The 16,852-nt window shown below is 41.6% G+C and overlaps 1 protein-coding gene across 2 annotated transcripts in view; it reads right to left on the reverse strand.

Annotated features, from left to right (window-relative positions):
- Positions 1 to 8,253, reverse strand: part of ARAP3 (ArfGAP with RhoGAP domain, ankyrin repeat and PH domain 3) — a 149,892-nt gene extending 141,639 nt beyond the window's left edge. For both annotated transcript variants that reach the window (XM_077474240.1, XM_077474239.1), the window contains exon 1: positions 7,304 to 8,253. In XM_077474240.1, the coding sequence (XP_077330366.1) occupies positions 7,304 to 8,253 (950 nt within the window). The remainder of the gene's footprint in view (positions 1 to 7,303) is intronic.
- Between the last annotated feature and the right edge of the window lie 8,599 nt (positions 8,254 to 16,852).

Consider the following 16,852-nt stretch of genomic DNA (forward strand, 5'->3'; position numbering starts at 1 on the left):
ATAACGATTCTAGCGGCTTAACATCATCTTTCACATTATACAAAAAAATTGGGCTAAATTTACTTTACTTTAATGATTTTTTTTTTTTTTTATTCATTGAAGTGTATTTTTTCCCCCAAAATAACGCATTTGAAAGACCACTGCGCACATACAGTGTGAAATAAAATATTACAACAAAGGCCATTTTATTCTCTAGAGTCTCTGCTTAACAAGTAAGCAATGAATATCAGAAAAAGGTTTTGTCTTTAAGTGGGTAAACTGACCTCATTTACACACAGAAGTTCATTCCTTTGATCTAAAAGATGTGAGTGATACAATGTATCTCTTCTCTTCTCTATCTCCCAGAGGAATGTTGATGAAAAAAAAAAAAAGCCAGAAATGTTTGACAGGGGTTTGTAGGGTTAAGATTGTGAGGGGGTTGACAGTTCTAATATGTAATACTTACAAACTACACAATGAAAGACTTTTTAAATTCACACTCATTGATAACAATACAACATTACGCTGATCACATTCACATATTTATCTTAAAAAACTCTCAAAAAAGGCTATAGTTTCCCTTTAATAATGACAAAAAGCCGCAAAAGTGCTAAACAAAAGAACAAGCATTTACAAATTATTTCTGAATATTTCAAATAAAAATATTTTACAAAGCTGTATCTTCCCTCAAGAAAGGCTACAAAAATATAAAAAATTATTCTTAATATGGTAAAACAAGTGCTCTAAAAATAGTATTAAATGACTCCCCACTATCCAGTAGTGGTAGCATAATTATACAACTTAGCTATCGAATACATTCTTGTAATATGCTTTTATGATGTTGCTTTATTTACTTGATTTTACTAAACATCATATATTTTACAATGACAGCTACTTAAAGTGTTAGCACTTAGACTCCGCCTGGTGTTTTTGGGTATAGGGGAGCATGTGACCTCCTCCTAGAATGCAGTGCTCGGGCATGAGTGGCTTTGAACCAGGCTGATCACATGAAGAGGAAGACGTCATCAACCTTGTGTAAGCAGCAACACCATCTAGCATGAAGCCTACAAGGATCTGACTTTCAGAGGAATGGAGACGTGGGAAAGTATATGTGGGTCCATAGGGTAGACTAGCAATAATAGGCCAATAAGGCAATAAGGAAAACATAGGAAACAAAAGGAATTCATGCTTTACTGATCTGAATACAGTAAACATACCATCATATCAGTATCCTATTATAAAGTGTCACAGGAATGGTCTTTCCACAGTAGTGAAACCACTAATATGCCCAAACTGAGAACAGGAGCACACTGTAGCCTGTAATTCTACCACCAATAACCAATGTCTTTCAGACAGCTTTTATTTTCACAAATGAGGGATGGCACCAAGGGACTTTCTCTGATGTTCTTCATCGGCCTTTTGCAACCATTTTGGAACCCTTGAATTAATGTTCTGGAGAACCATTGTTTTATCTACAGCTCATGGTAAAATAACATGAAGGTCTATGGGCAAAATGCTCTCTACATTTATGTTCACTAGAAAAATACCCCCCCACCCCCCTCCATAAAGCTGGCCCTACACTAGTAAAAATCACAGATTCAAATCTATATAGGGGGGGGGGGGGGGGTGGATGAAACTCCCAGAATTGCCCACAATTTGATCATTGTATGGCCAGCTTTAGAGACAGCTAAAAAGATCATTGGTGTACTTACATCAAGGATCTTTTTAGCTGTCTCTAAAGCTGGCCATACAATGATCAATCATGCTTCCTAGATAAGTTGCCACTTGGTAACTTATCTAGGAAGCATGATTGTTCATTGCTCAAGGAACCCTCAGATATCTCTGGAGGAACCTAGGGGTTACAGGGAACCCTGGTTGTCAAAGGCTGTTCTGTATCGATATGCAGTCAAGCATGATCCCTATAAATGAGCCATGACTATTTTGTAGACAGGTAAAAGCTAGTCAACCATTTATGTCTCCTCTTTTCCATGATCCCCATTGGAGAAAAAAGGAGGCTACCAATGGTTTCCCCTCCTCCTGAAAATGTGAGCTACTTTCAAGTAACCCTGACCCTCTTACTGTAATACTTTTGAATAATAAACCTTTGATGGGTATTCAGATAACAACTTCCTACTTTTGCTGTACATTCTTGATCTGCATGCTTGTTCCAGATCAGCGACTGAAAGCTATTGGGATGCATGGAAGCATGGCACGTAGTATTTTGAGAAGATCAATAACAGCTGACCCCATATGCCTCTCATGACAGGTCTATTTCAGCTGAGAATGCTGTTTCCACACTCACATCACAGGCCTCATATACAAATATATATTAAGTAGGAACAGTTATGATTCATATAACTACTGTCACAGTTTTAACTGTTAAATTGGGCGATGGCGTGAAAATGCAAGCTTTAGGGCTCGTTCACACCATACCTGCATGAAAACTCATGGGACCTGATGTGAAAACAGTGCAGATTTCACTTGCAAAGACATCAGTTTACCTCAGTTTTTATGCACGTTGCCATTCATTTTTATGCACGTTGACATCAGTCTTCATGCATGTCAGTCATGTGCCCTATTCATACCAATGTTTATGTCACGTCGTTTTTTTTTTCCTGTGCAGAAAACTGCATACATGTTGCAGATTCCTGCGCAGAAAAAAATCCACACATTGCAGTGTGAGCAGGGTACATAAAGAGCAATTTATTTTGTGCCTTTGCAGAACATGTGCTGAAAAACTGACCCCTCTGCACCACGGTGTGAATGAGGCCATGAGGTTACCTCCTTGTATAAGATAGATTTTTCTTGGCAAGCAAGACTTCATCAGCATGATTTGCAGATCACTTTGTATTGACGTGATAGATATAAATCTACATTAATATTTGTGTAGTATTGCTTGTAATTGGGTGCCCATTCACACTGTGTTACCACAATGCAGTGTATACAGTAGTGGCAACACAGTCTCACTACAGCACACTACAAAGTACATGTCACAAGCAGTGTGGTGCACTGTGTTAATGATAAAATAAAAGACAGGCCTGTTTTTTTTGTGTGTTAAGGTGTGCTGCCAGCTCATTAAAAATAAATGGGCTACCTTAAAGTGGGAGTAAACTCCTATGTATGAAGTAAGCCTATAATAAGACTTACCTATAGGTACAGTAAATATCTCCTAAATGTGCACCGTTTGGGAGATATTTACTTTAGATGCAGCCAGTGACGTCACCGATGCATGCGCTCTGAAGGAACAACTTACCCGTGCTGTTCCTTCAGAGCCATGCCATTAATAGCGACTCTTGTGCATGCATCAGGTAAGTCTGTCATAACGTGCTAGGAAGCGAATCATGCTAGCACAATATGACCTAAACTGCCTGGGGCACTTTTTTTTTTATGTGGTTTACTACAGCTTTAAAGTGATTTAACACATGATAGTATATTCAATCAAATTATTGCAATGCATAATCTGAATAGGCCCTCAAGGCCATAAAAACAAATACTAACAACATTATAAGGGTAGTTTCCGATTTCACTAAAAAGAAGGAAAGCCTCTGCACTTACTGGCTACTTACTGGCTATGTGGGTTGGGTGAGGTCTCCATGCTCTGTACCCCAGCAGATCCACTGTTTACAGTGATAAGAAATGTAGCTACAAGGCAGCTATATCCTATTTGCCAAGCGCCTCCCTTTTTGTAGTATAGTTCCCCCATTTTGGAAACTTTTTACCACACTTAGTGTAACACAACTCTTAATCCAAAACCCATTGCTGTAAAGTTGAAAAGGACCGCACCACCATTACACATCACTAGGTAAATATAGAGGATTTCTAGGGTCCTGTTACAATAGGAACTTCAATAACGTCCCTTAGGGACAGAGTATACTACACTTAAGAACACATTTTGCAGACAGTTGTAGGAACCCTGCAAGCGGTAACATAAAAAAAGAGAAAATTTTAACATACACATCAAATAAGATGTTCGGTATTTTGAGATGTAAAATGATTTAGGCTTTCTGTCCCTCAACATTATGAAAAGTTTCATCATTTACCATCTTTAGCTTTGGAAATCCGATATTTTTGCTCAAGGTACTCATCACTTATATGAGATCCCAACAGCCTTGGCCTAACAAGGACTAAATGTTCATCCTGTATTGGCCTGAATATAGCTGCATTTGCCCTAAGTGCTGCCTCTAGAGACTCTTCTGTTAAAGTTGTATCCCAATTGTCTGAAAACGTGTTATGTAGATCAAGACTGTCCTCTACCGGAGGTAAGTCCTGCACTGGATCTGTCACATCATTTTCCTCTACTGTTACATTAGGAGAAACTTTCCACCCCGGTGAACACACCATATAACTATTCTCCTCTGCTCTGGAAACAGGGCTTTTCATAATAGTAATTTTAGAAGATTTCTTCTGCATAAATGGCAACCTAGGCAAAAGCTGGCTGGCTAATTTTTTCGGCGGAGTTCGTGCAATACTCTCAATTGGCTTTTCATAATTAGGAGAACTCTTTGATTTAGAAGGTATTGATTTATTTCCCAATGTTTGTGGTCTTGGTGAGACAGTATTTGTAGTAGTGTCATTCTGCTTTGCTATTGCTGAAGGAGTTTTTTTGATCACTTTTGAAAGCGAAATAGTGGAGGTGTTTGCAGACCTTGTTACTTCAGCATTCCCTAGTGGCCTTGGCACAGTAACATTCTGCTGTGAGTTTTTTGTACTTGACACAACATTCCTGCATTTAGCTGTTTGGGAACCAGTGTTTCCTGTTTGCTTTGGCCTCTGGAAAGTTATGCTTCCTGTAGATTTCTGTATTGATAATCCATATTTTTCTGCTGGTTTCTGCTTCAGTGAAAACTTGCTTCCCTTTGCTTTTGTCCTTTCAGCAGGGCATTGTTCTGCTTCTATTGGCTGGGGTGATAAATCATTTTTTGTAACTTTTACTTTTTGTGTGGCTGAAATCCCTATACATTTTGTCCTCGGCACCCATCCAGCTGGCTTTATTTTTGGTTTGGCAGTAGTTTCAAGAGGTCCTTGATGTGAGAGAGCACTGTCTCCAACCTTTGATTTCGGTGTAGGAAGACCACTTACCGCTTTTCTGGGTGAAGGAATAATCGAAGCAGTCTTTCCAACAAATGATTTTTTGAGGGTCGAAGATGGTGACATTCCCATTGGAGATGGTCTTTTTGATTCACAATTATTAGTAACATTTGCTATATTTTTCTCATGTACATCCTGAGCTACATCCAAGCATGCAGGAGAAATCGGTTTAAGTGCACTTGCATGCATTGTAAGGGCATTCTTTGTAATTGGGAGCCTTGCGGGAATGGTATACGTCATCAGAAATGATTTCTGAGATGGAACACTTCCTGACGGTGTATTAGAAGTACTTGCATTTCCAACTGGTGTTGGCCTGTGTGACATATCTTTCGCTGTCAGGTTAGATCCCATGGAACCAATTTTGACATCAGCTCCAGATCTGTTTTTTGTAACAGACCTTTGTCTCTGCAGTGATGCATTTCCTATTACATCCTGACGTCCTGTCCTTTTCTTTGTTTGCTTTGCAGATGCAGGATTTGTTATAGAAGAGACATCATTCTTTGTTGTGTCTGCCACTTCTGGAGGTGAACTCTTCCCACGGGGCAGCAATGGAGAAGCAGAATGTCCAATCGGAGAAGGACGTGGAAAAGCTGCATGTCCTGTTCGTGAAAGTCTTGGTGATCCAGAATCTCCTACTGGATTTGGCCTTAGAGAGGCAGTTGAAAAAGTAACAGGTATAATGCTTTTTTTCTGGTTGGATGGAGGATGAGCTTGATAGCCAGCTGGCACCTGTCTTGCTTGGGCAGATGTCTTCACTCTGGAAGCAGTTGGTGATGCTGAAATCCCTACAGGTGCGGGCCTTGATGAAACTCCATCTTGTATCCATGCTGAAGTCGGTGAAGGCGTGTTCCTCATTTGGGCTGGTTTTAGAGTTGAATTCCTCATCGGTGGTGATCTAAATGAAGCAGCCACTAATCAGGTTTAAATGCTAGTCAAACTATGCATCCACCCTGCTCATGCTGCAGCAGTATCTATTATCCATGCATGTAATGGTAGAGCAGACTCTACAAAAACTAAAATTTTACTGCATCAGATAAAATGAGCCTGTGGATTTTGCTCCCCTGAAAGCAAGCATTGCCTGGCTGTAGCTATTGCCTTTAATGCGTTATGTAAAGTCATTATTATAATTTCAGCAAGGTCAAGACTTCCTTCAATTGTCTGAATCCAGCTGTAAAGTAATCTCCACCCTTTCCTCAACCACTGGCTCCAGGAAACTCTCTTAGACTTCCATGGTTGGCTCCCTCTATATACTTATCTGTAATAACCCAGAGTTCCCACTATGATCTGAGCACACACACATTTTAACCACTTCCTAGCCAGCATTTATGCCATCATTTTTATATGTATTGCCCTACCAATAATAATAGCTATAACATCAATAATACCACCAAAATAGTATGCCATGTGTTGTGCTTTACCTAGCCAAAATGAATCTTATAAAACCAGTGGTACTCCAGGTGATCAAGAACTTGAAGTATCAGCATATCCTGCCAACAAGGCACGGCATGCTGGGATGTTTAGTTCTCAAGCCAGCGGAAGAGCTGTGAGTTGTTCGGGACTTCTGTAAATTATTCTTTAACTCACATAAGTCTTAAAAACAAATTTACACAAAGGGTTATTTTAAAGAACCAGCACTAGCACGTAAGTGTTTCTACACCAAAAAGTATTTCCTATGGCACTTTGGTTTGCATTAATTTTAAAACCTCCTACCCATTTTAGGGTCTAACACTTTTATATAGACAGCTGCAGCATATATGTTCTCTACATTAATATGAACACATTGTGTTTAAATTACATATTCATGTAAAATACAGATTTGAAGGAATGGTCTTCAGTTGTTTAGAACAAAGTAATCTATACATTTCCTGACAGTCAAGAAAAATAAATATTTTATGTCCAATTTCTTTATTTTAACTGATGAAATTGTTTTACCTGTTTAAGGTCTTGACCTTATTAAGAAACTTTGCAAGTTGTTTTCCCAAGATTTTAATTGTATTTCCAATTAAAGCTGAAATGTTGTGTTTTTAAACCAAATAAAACATAGCAAGTTTAATTGCACTTATATTTGTCACAAGTCCATAATATAATTGGAAGCTACATTTAGTAAATAGATCATGCTATGGCAATGCATGTAATGCTTCTTCGAATATTGGAAAAAATAAAACTTTTAAGGTTTATGCATTATAAAAACATATAAGGTAGATAGATATTAGGAGATGTAACAAAATATACTTACTTTCGTTCTTGGGTTGATGTTGTTTCTTGATTAATCATGTCAAGAGGGTTTATATGTATTTGTGGGGCTTCAGACTCTGGGGCGCAGCTGACACAGCCAGTCCTGGAACCAAACCCAGAATAGATTTCATTGGATATCATTGTTAGTGTTTCCTGTGGAGAAGAAGGATTGGTTGAAAAGGAGGTGACTTCCTCTTCATTTCCAGCAAAGGAAGACAGGCTCGATAACGGGGAACGCTGCTTAGTATCCGCTTCCATCTGAGTCTTGTGTTGCTGGTAAGAGGATCCAGGCTGTAGACTTTCTTTGTTCTGACGCATAGGCAGAGAAGGAATGGGATGCAATTGTTTCCCAGCCTCAGCGGATGTATTCTTAGGAATCCCAGCCTCCAGCTCCACCCCTCCTGGCTTCGACTCCATACATGAATTACAGTTCTCTGTATCGAAGCTGTTTCCCCTTGGAGCAACTGTTTCCTGCAGAGAAGACCTTCTAGCAACACTTGAATAAGCATCTAAAGAAACAGGTGATTGAACGGCATGTATGCTAGCTGCTGCTGTAGCATTCACATTGTATTTATTAAATACTGTCCTAGGTTTCGGTACTGGTTTGACAGCCAACTCTAAATCACCAAATTTTTCCTTGCTGTTATTTTTATTACTAATAGCATCATCTTTTTCAGATATGTGGGGGTATTCCAGGGAATCGGTCTTCTCCATGTTGTGTAAAGTTGGTGATGAATTTGATTCTCCAGAAATGTGTCGCAATCGACTCATTATTCTTTTTCTATGGCCTGTTGCTCCAACACCAATTTTCTGAAGAACGTCATTGTCAACGGAAAGAATATCTTTGACTCTATGGTACCCATGCTGCCTAAAGCTGTCCTGGTACCTCTCAAGATGGATGGCAGAGAGCCAATCTGCAATGTTCAGCTGTTCGTTGTCAGAGGAAGTCATAGCCACTGTGGCCCCCAATCATCTGCTTAACAAAGTAAGAGCCAGGTGACCATATTGGTGGGGGGCAGCAGATGGATCTAGAAAAAAATAATAATTTAGACATTAAGCACATTAAGTAAAATAAATTGAACACATTGGAGTTGATTCATTAAAACTGGAGAGTGCAATATTTGGTGCAACTCTGCATAGAAACCAATCCATGTTTTTTTTTGTCAAAGTTTATCTGAACAAGCTGAAGTTAGAAGCTGGTTAGCTACCATGCAGACTTGCACCACATATATGCACATACAAGGTTGTATTTGGATAGCACAATTTGAAGATAGCTACAGACCTGTATTTAGGTATATCACAAACCCAGAACTAAAATGATAAAATAAATAGTAATCAAAAATAATTCTATGAATCACCAAGATCTTACCCCTAATGTTTCCCATCCATCCAAGTACTAACCAGGCCCAACCTTACTTAGCTTCCAAGATCAGACAACATTGAGCACATTCAGGGTGGTGTGGCCGTAGGCCTTACACCCCAAATGTCTAATGTTAACAGCAATATGTGTAATCAAAATGCTATACAACATGGAATTCCAGCAGCAAAGATGGCCACAATTCCTTTTAACATGCTCAGTAGCTTGTATCTGAGTCTGCCCTACCAGTTTCATCACAAATGACATTAAAATCCTCAAAAATCAGTGCCTAGTGAAACAGGGTAAAACAGGACAACACCGAGGTATCATTCTTTTTCTTCTTTCTTCTTGACAGGGCTAGACTTAAGAAATGAGACAGAGAGGGGCATCTGAGAATACTCAGAAGACTCACAGTAGCTTAAAATACATGTAGCCACCTGGTCACTGTTTTCTCTACATAGCTCTCCTTCATCCTAACATGGAACATGAGTGCAGGTGCACTTGTCCCTCTTTTCCATGAATTTTTCATACACTATATAACTGACCCTACTTCCCTCCCAATCCCGTTCTCCCAATCCCTTCCTCTCCTCCTACCTCTTTTTTTCTCCCTCTTCTCCTTCTCTGTTTGTTGGTCTTCCCTGTCACTTATCTCTTTTACATTTTACTCCATATCCTGCTTTAAAGTCCCTCCCCTCACATTCCTTTTGGTTACTATCGCTGACCCACACAATTACCGTCCCTATCTGTAGGATATATTTCTGGATATCAGCTGGCCATTTTGTTGCCCACGCAAACTTTGCACCAAGACCACCATCTAGTTCCTTTCTCTACCACAAAGCTTAGTGGGCCAAACGTACTACTTTTTACTACCCCTTTTATATCTTCTTACCTATTTTACTGGAAAATACAAGACATATAGTCATTATATAATTACCTACCCACATTTTCTGTCTAGTGATTTATTAAATGCAGATGCGGTTCTTGTTTCCACCTGCATGCATCGACACTTGAGATGTCTGTATTGTACTTTTATCAATGCCTTGTTAAATAAAGTTATTCTAGCTCTCTGCAGACTCTTGAATAGTGGCCATATACAGTATAGAGTATCAATATTCTTAATAAAAAAAGTACATTCTAGGTTAAAATAGAATGCCAAGCAAAACTTTAAATCTAGTTTTGAGTAGTAGAGATGGGTTTGGGCATGTTCCTGGAAAGGATTACTATCGTTGTCACCAAGTGTGTTATTTTTTTTTTTTTTATTTATTTGACCCTGCTCCCTCCTCTATTATACAATACTGTGTGTCTCACAGCCTTTCAAAAGGAACAAATAAAAGTTCTCCTATGCAGAAGAAGAGCACGCCATGAGATACAGCTACAGTATGTGGCGCCCAACAGGCTAGACACTGAAGATCCCTGAAGGGGTCAGGTAAGTATAACACTTTTCTGACGTTTCTGTGGAAGAGGGTGAGCATATAAAGAAAAAACTGTAAAGCACCAGTCCTGTGATTTGAGAGAATAAGGACTGTTTACGTCAATCTCACCTGCTGAACAAATAGGAGAGAAATTGAAGGAATAGTGAGTATATTATGCTGGGAGATCCTTTGGAATGCTGATAGTGGGCCAAATCTTATCCAACATTAGTACCTGACCTCACAAATGCTCTGTTGGCACAAATTCCCAGGGTCACACTCCAAAATATTGCGGAACACCCTCCTAGAAAAGTGGGGACTGTTACAGCTGTAGCTCAGGGTTCACACTGGTGAGATGCCTGTGCACATCACATGCGATGTCTGTGCAGTGCAAATTCCGCCATACAGTTTGTATGGCTGAAGTCGCATTCAGACCAAATTGGTGCAGGACTCTTTTTGTCCGCACTGGAATCCATCCGATGTCACAGTTTGCATGTCACATTAACTTTATATTGGCACCCACAGTGGTTCGCAGAGAGCAGCGCAATGCAGGAACCTGCACAGGAATGTGGTTCCCACATCACACCAGGGTGAACCCAGCCTAAAGGTGGGTCCAGTTGCCCATGGTTTTGCAATAAATACCTGCAAACTTTTGGCAGTTAAGTTTGTCTATGTAAATAACATCAGTCTGAGGTGAGAGGGAGGGTTTGGCTCTAGTAACTGCTTGCCAACCAGCCGCCACAGTTTTAAGGCAGCAGAATGGCACGGCTGGGCGAAATTACATTACCTTACATCGCTTCTCCTTTTGGCCACCAGTAAAATAATAAAAAATAATATTTAAAACCACTTTAGGCCGAAATATGATTTTTTTGTAATTAGACTGTGTTCTTGTGACACAAAGCACACTTATCAAAGGGGAAGACAAAATGAAACATCATGGAAAGTTCACATTTTTATAAATGAAAGAGAAGGGTTAAAGTGGTATTTAACAAAAAAACAAAAATGTAATATGTTGCAGCTTACTGTTTCTTAGATGCATTCGTTTTAAATAATTAAGGATTTTTTTCTTTGTAGCGCCCTGGGGTTTAGTCAGAGAGCTCCTCACCAAATTCCTTGTCAGAAGTAGCTACTGTAGTTAATTACTAAGGATCCATTGACTTCTCCTTAAGTTTGGCCTGGTTGTACTTTCCTCTTCTACCACCAGGTGGCCGGGCACTTGGAGGTATTAGATTGAGAAGATCAGGTTATTGGTATATTGGGTATCTCAGTCAATGGGCAGGGATTTTGTTGAATCCTTGAAAAAGAAAAGAGTTTGGGACTTTAAATGGTACCCAGAGGTACCTCCATTCCGGCTTTTGCGCAGAAAAAAGAGAGAAAAGGTTTAGGACTTTGAGTGAAGCATGCAGCTGGAGAGCAAGGAGGCACTAAAGGTTATCGAAATTCATTTTATTCCATTTTGTTGAATCCCTTGCCTGCTGGGAGAGCCTACATATTTGGGGGAGGTCAGGTGATCCGTGTTCTTGTCTGCCGCCCAGACTGCTGTCTGGGTGGATGTGTGTCGTATGCCTCGGGCTGCTAGGCTGGAGAATGGGCCTATCACGGGGGCATCAGGGCCTATCCAGAAGAAAGAGGGCAGCACAGGGTTGGGACTGCGGCTTGTTGTCTAACCAAAAGTGATGGTTCTGCCGGCCGAAGATCAGTGGTCGGAGGTAGAAGGGAAGCTGTTGCCACAAAGGGACCATTCGCCTTTACCAGGAACCACAGTGAGTAACTGAAGCAAGTACCGGAGAAGTATTCTCACCGAATGGGCATGTGTAGAATCGGAAAACTTCAGGTTGTAATCAAGTCAGGGACCCAACAAGCAGGGGTGAAGCTTGAAGATATCTGAAGTGCCAAGCTAGGGACCCAGCAGGGAAGCGTGAGTGTCACTTGAGGGAGATACCACTGCAAAACCTGGATTCAGAGTTTATGAATCAGAGAGTCCAGTGAGAGACCAAGAGCTCAAGGGGCTGAAGAACTACAGGGAGAAGTTCTAGTACACCTCAGAGAACTGTTACTTTGAGTTGGGAACTGTAAGTACTGTTATCATAGGAAACAGCAATCCTGCATGTGCAGAAGTGGCACCTTACTGGGGCCTTTCCTTGGATGGCTGTTCTATTGAAGTCTCAGAGTCTGCCACTAGAAATTGCAACTACGTAAATGTGTCCTGGTCCTAACCCTCTTTCCCCTACAAAATATAAAAAGTACTGAGAAAGAAATAAATCTCTTTTACAACCAAGAAGTGTCTGGCGCCCAATGGCTTTTACCACCTTTGCACCCACTATGCCTCACACCCTACCACTTATTGAAGGTTGTCTGTTATCTTTGGCCTTGAAGGTGCCCATTAGACTGGTCAGAGATTCTGCTACATCTTTATTTTCACAGTTTTTATCCAGCCAGTAAGTGTATTATTTTTCAACTTACTTCAACAGGACAAGCTATCCAGGAAAAGTGAAAAGGTGTTAAGACAAACCATTTGAAGTGAAACTAAAGTCTAAATTAGAAAAATTACAAGCAGTCAGGCTATTTATTAGAAGAGACGTGCCATGTCTCTTCTGATATAAAATAAACTTACTTGCCTGCTCACAGTCTTCTCTAAAATGTAAGCTGAGCTGTGCATGTGCAGCTCAGTTTACATTCCCAACATGTAGGGATGACTGAGCCTCAGAGTATGCATGGCTGCTACATCATCCTGTGCTGGAGAAGGAGCTGGAGAGAAGATGCCAGTTAGAGATCTTGCGGACCTCGGACTGTTAGAGAGAAAGTAATATTGCAGACATTAGTGGCTTTAACACTGACAGGGGTATTTACAATGGTCAGCTTTTATTTATTTATATAAAACCTTTACCCCAAAATGGAAAAAGTCCATCTAATTCTGCTAGTTCATCTAACACTATCCTCTCACCAAATTGACAATGTTGCTGCCCAAAGATAGCTCTGTTGCTCCTCTATCCAAAGTGGATTGAGTAAAGCCTAGTACACATGGGCCGAATGTTGGACGGCACCAGTCAGTTCAATAGAAATTGACTAACAATCGGCCCGTGTGTACTGGAGTCGGTCTGAAAGAAGAGGCTGGCTTCTGTCGATAGGGCATGACCGAAAAAGTCTGCTGATCGGCGCTCTCAGCCAATAGCTGAAAACATTGACTGGAGTGTTCTAGTGGGGGGGGAACCCCCCCTGTCAGAACACAATAGAACAGCCCGGGAGATCCTTGTATTAAAGTCGGATACTACAGAGGCTCCTCCTGAGCTGTCAGTTTTTTTTTGTTGAGTCCTCCTGGGCTGAATAAAAAAAAAATCCTGGTGTGTACCAGGCTTAAAGTGGTTGTATAGTCAATTTTTTTACTTTTACCTACAGGAAAGCCTATAATAAGGCTTACCTGTAGGTAAAAAAATATCTCCTAAACCTGTACGGTTTAGGAGATATTCCCCTCGCTATGTGGCGCATGCGCACAAGGGGATTCTCTGCTGAAAGCCTGGCAGACGCCGGACCCTGCCGGGATGAGTGACAATATCGCGGCTCCGGCCACTCACAGCGCCGGAGCTGCGATAACCGGAAGAAACGCAGAGGGAGCATGTCAGCTCCCTCGGCGTGGATCGGGCCAGATGTCGGGGCCTCGTTCTAAGGTAAGTATTTCATAATGAGCTAGTATGCGGTGCATACTAGCTCATTATGCCTTTTCCTTTGCAGGTAGCAAAAAAAACACATTAGTGGGTATACAACCGCTTTAAGTGTATTACTGATCACCAGCAAGAAAAAGCCTAGAAAAATAAAATGAATGAAGCCACCAAATGTAAGGTATGACAAGCTGCAATATAATGAATTATTGTTTTTGTTTTTGGGTTTAGTACCATTTAAAAAGTACAGCTGTATCCGAACAGCAGAGCAATGTTTCATTTAAAGCTAAATACTAATTCTGCCAAGCAAAATCGGAGAAACTACACACACACACGTATCATATGATGAGTACTATTATGACAAAAGTCTGAATTCATTTAAAAATAAAATACAAATAAAACATCCTTGGACACAGGAAGCATCATAAAATTATCGGTTTCATCATTAGAACTCTGCTAAGCAGGGTTTGTGTGACACAATATACTCCTACATAGTGATGGACGAACGTTTCGCCCGGCGGTCGTTTCGCGGCGAATTTCCGACATTCGCGGTCCGCACGTTCGAACGCCTTTTTCCGTCGTTCGCCGCGGCGGACTTACGTGTTTAATGTATACAAGAACTTTAACCTTTGGTGACACGTTTATCATGTGATACAGGACAGCCAATTGAGACATGACAGCACATGGACACTTGTACATTCCCCCTAACCTATAAATACACCCGATCCGGTGGCCATTTTACATTCTTTCTTCTGTTACGATAGGGACAGGTTCCTGTGTGGAGTAGGGAGAGATAAACCACTAGCTATTTGGTACACAAAAGTTCTTTTCAGGACTGGTATAGGTGTTAGGTGTTGATAGGTTTGCTGTGCTGCTGATTCTTGCAGCAGCCTGAGTGTCTTTTGTTAGTTTAGAGAAAGGGAAAGGACGGTGTATGCTACAGGGACAGCCAGATTAGTCTTTCATCATCATCATCATCATCATCATCATTAGCTGTTACTATCAAGGTCCACAAAAGAGCTGTTCCAGTAACCACTAATCGTTCTCTTTTTTTGCCAATTTGTATAGGGACAGGAAGGAAGCAGTGTTGTCAGGCAGTGAGGGTAATTTTAAAGACTTGCTGTTATTATTAGTTCCACAAAGGTTCTTTTCAGGACTGGTATCAGTGGTACAGTAATAGGCTTGTACATGTATAATATTCTTTCTTCCAAATATAGAAAGGATATTATACTTGACTGCTGCCCTTCTGCTGCAGTCTGCTAAACATTCACAACTCACTTGTTCCACAAAAGTTCTTATAAGGACTGGTAACTTGGTATAGGGTGCTACGGTACATAGGCTTGAGTGCGGTACAGTCTGCTGTTCTGTAAGGACCGCTATCGGTCCACAATAGATAGGGTTGACGTGCACCACTGCTGACCGCTGCCCTATACTGCAGCAGTCCTTCAGCGGTATAGGGACTGACGTACAGTCTGCTAATCACTAACACACAACCTGCTTGTTCCACAAAAGTTCTTATAAGGACTGGTAACTTGGTATAGGGTGCTACGGTACATAGGCTTGAGTGCGGTACAGTCTGCTGTTCTGTAAGGACCGCTATCGGTCCACAATAGATAGGGTTGACGTGCACCACTGCTGACCGCTGCCCTATACTGCAGCAGTCCTTCAGCGGTATAGGGACTGACGTACAGTCTGCTAATCACTAACACACAACCTGCTTGTTCCACAAAAGTTCTTATAAGGACTGGTAACTTGGTATAGGGTGCTACGGTACATAGGCTTGAGTGCGGTACAGTCTGCTGTTCTGTAAGGACCGCTATCGGTCCACAATAGATAGGGTTGACGTGCACCACTGCTGACCGCTGCCCTATACTGCAGCAGTCCTTCAGCGGTATAGGGACTGACGTACAGTCTGCTAAACACTAATACACAACCTGCTTGGTCCACAAAAGTTCTTATAAGGACTGGTAACTTGGTATAGGGTGCTACGGTACATAGGCTTGAGTGCGGTACAGTCTGCTGTTCTGTAAGGACCGCTATCGGTCCACAATAGATAGGGTTGACGTGCACCACTGCTGACCGCTGCCCTATACTGCAGCAGTCCTTCAGCGGTATAGGGACTGACGTACAGTCTGCTAAACACTAATACACAACCTGCTTGGTCCACAAAAGTTCTTATAAGGACTGGTAACTTGGTATAGGGTGCTACGGTACATAGGCTTGAGTGCGGTACAGTCTGCTGTTCTGTAAGGACCGCTATCGGTCCACAATAGATAGGGTTGACGTGCACCACTGCTGACCGCTGCCCTATACTGCAGCAGTCCTTCAGCGGTATAGGGACTGACGTACAGTCTGCTAAACACTAATACACAACCTGCTTGGTCCACAAAAGTTCTTATAAGGACTGGTAACTTGGTATAGGGTGCTACGGTACATAGGCTTGAGTGCGGTACAGTCTGCTGTTCTGTAAGGACCGCTATCGGTCCACAATAGATAGGGTTGACGTGCACCACTGCTGACCGCTGCCCTATACTGCAGCAGTCCTTCAGCGGTATAGGGACTGACGTACAGTCTGCTAATCACTAACACACAACCTGCTTGTTCCACAAAAGTTCTTATAAGGACTGGTAACTTGGTATAGGGTGCTACGGTACATAGGCTTGAGTGCGGCACAGTCTGCTGTTCTGTAAGGACCGCTATCGGTCCACAATAGATAGGGTTGACGTGCACCACTGCTGACCGCTGCCCTATACTGCAGCAGTCCTTCATCGGTATAGGGACTAAGAGTTTTGTCACAGGGTCATTTAAAAAATGACAGGCAGAGGAAGAGGCAGGCCCTTCCGCAGGGGTGGTAGGGGTAGGGCAGGAGCAACAGGCTTGAGCCAAAGTGGGAAGTTGCAGAAGGTGCGTTCAATTACTTTAAAGGATGCACCAGACTTGGTTGAGTGGCTCGCTCAGCCTTACTCTTCTGCACCCTCCTCATCCTCTCGATCTGCACCCTCTTCTTCACTCTCTGCTATGTGCACCCCCAAAGACACTACCACCAACAACACGACCACCACCACCACCACCACATACCTTCCGCTTGAGTCACTGGAATTATTTTCCGATCCATATCAAGAGGACAT

The sequence above is a fragment of the Lithobates pipiens genome, unplaced genomic scaffold (assembly GCF_037356315.1).
Source record: "Lithobates pipiens isolate NorthernLeopardFrog02 unplaced genomic scaffold, aLitPip1_a1.2 Scaffold_8, whole genome shotgun sequence".
Taxonomy (NCBI): domain Eukaryota; kingdom Metazoa; phylum Chordata; class Amphibia; order Anura; family Ranidae; genus Lithobates; species Lithobates pipiens.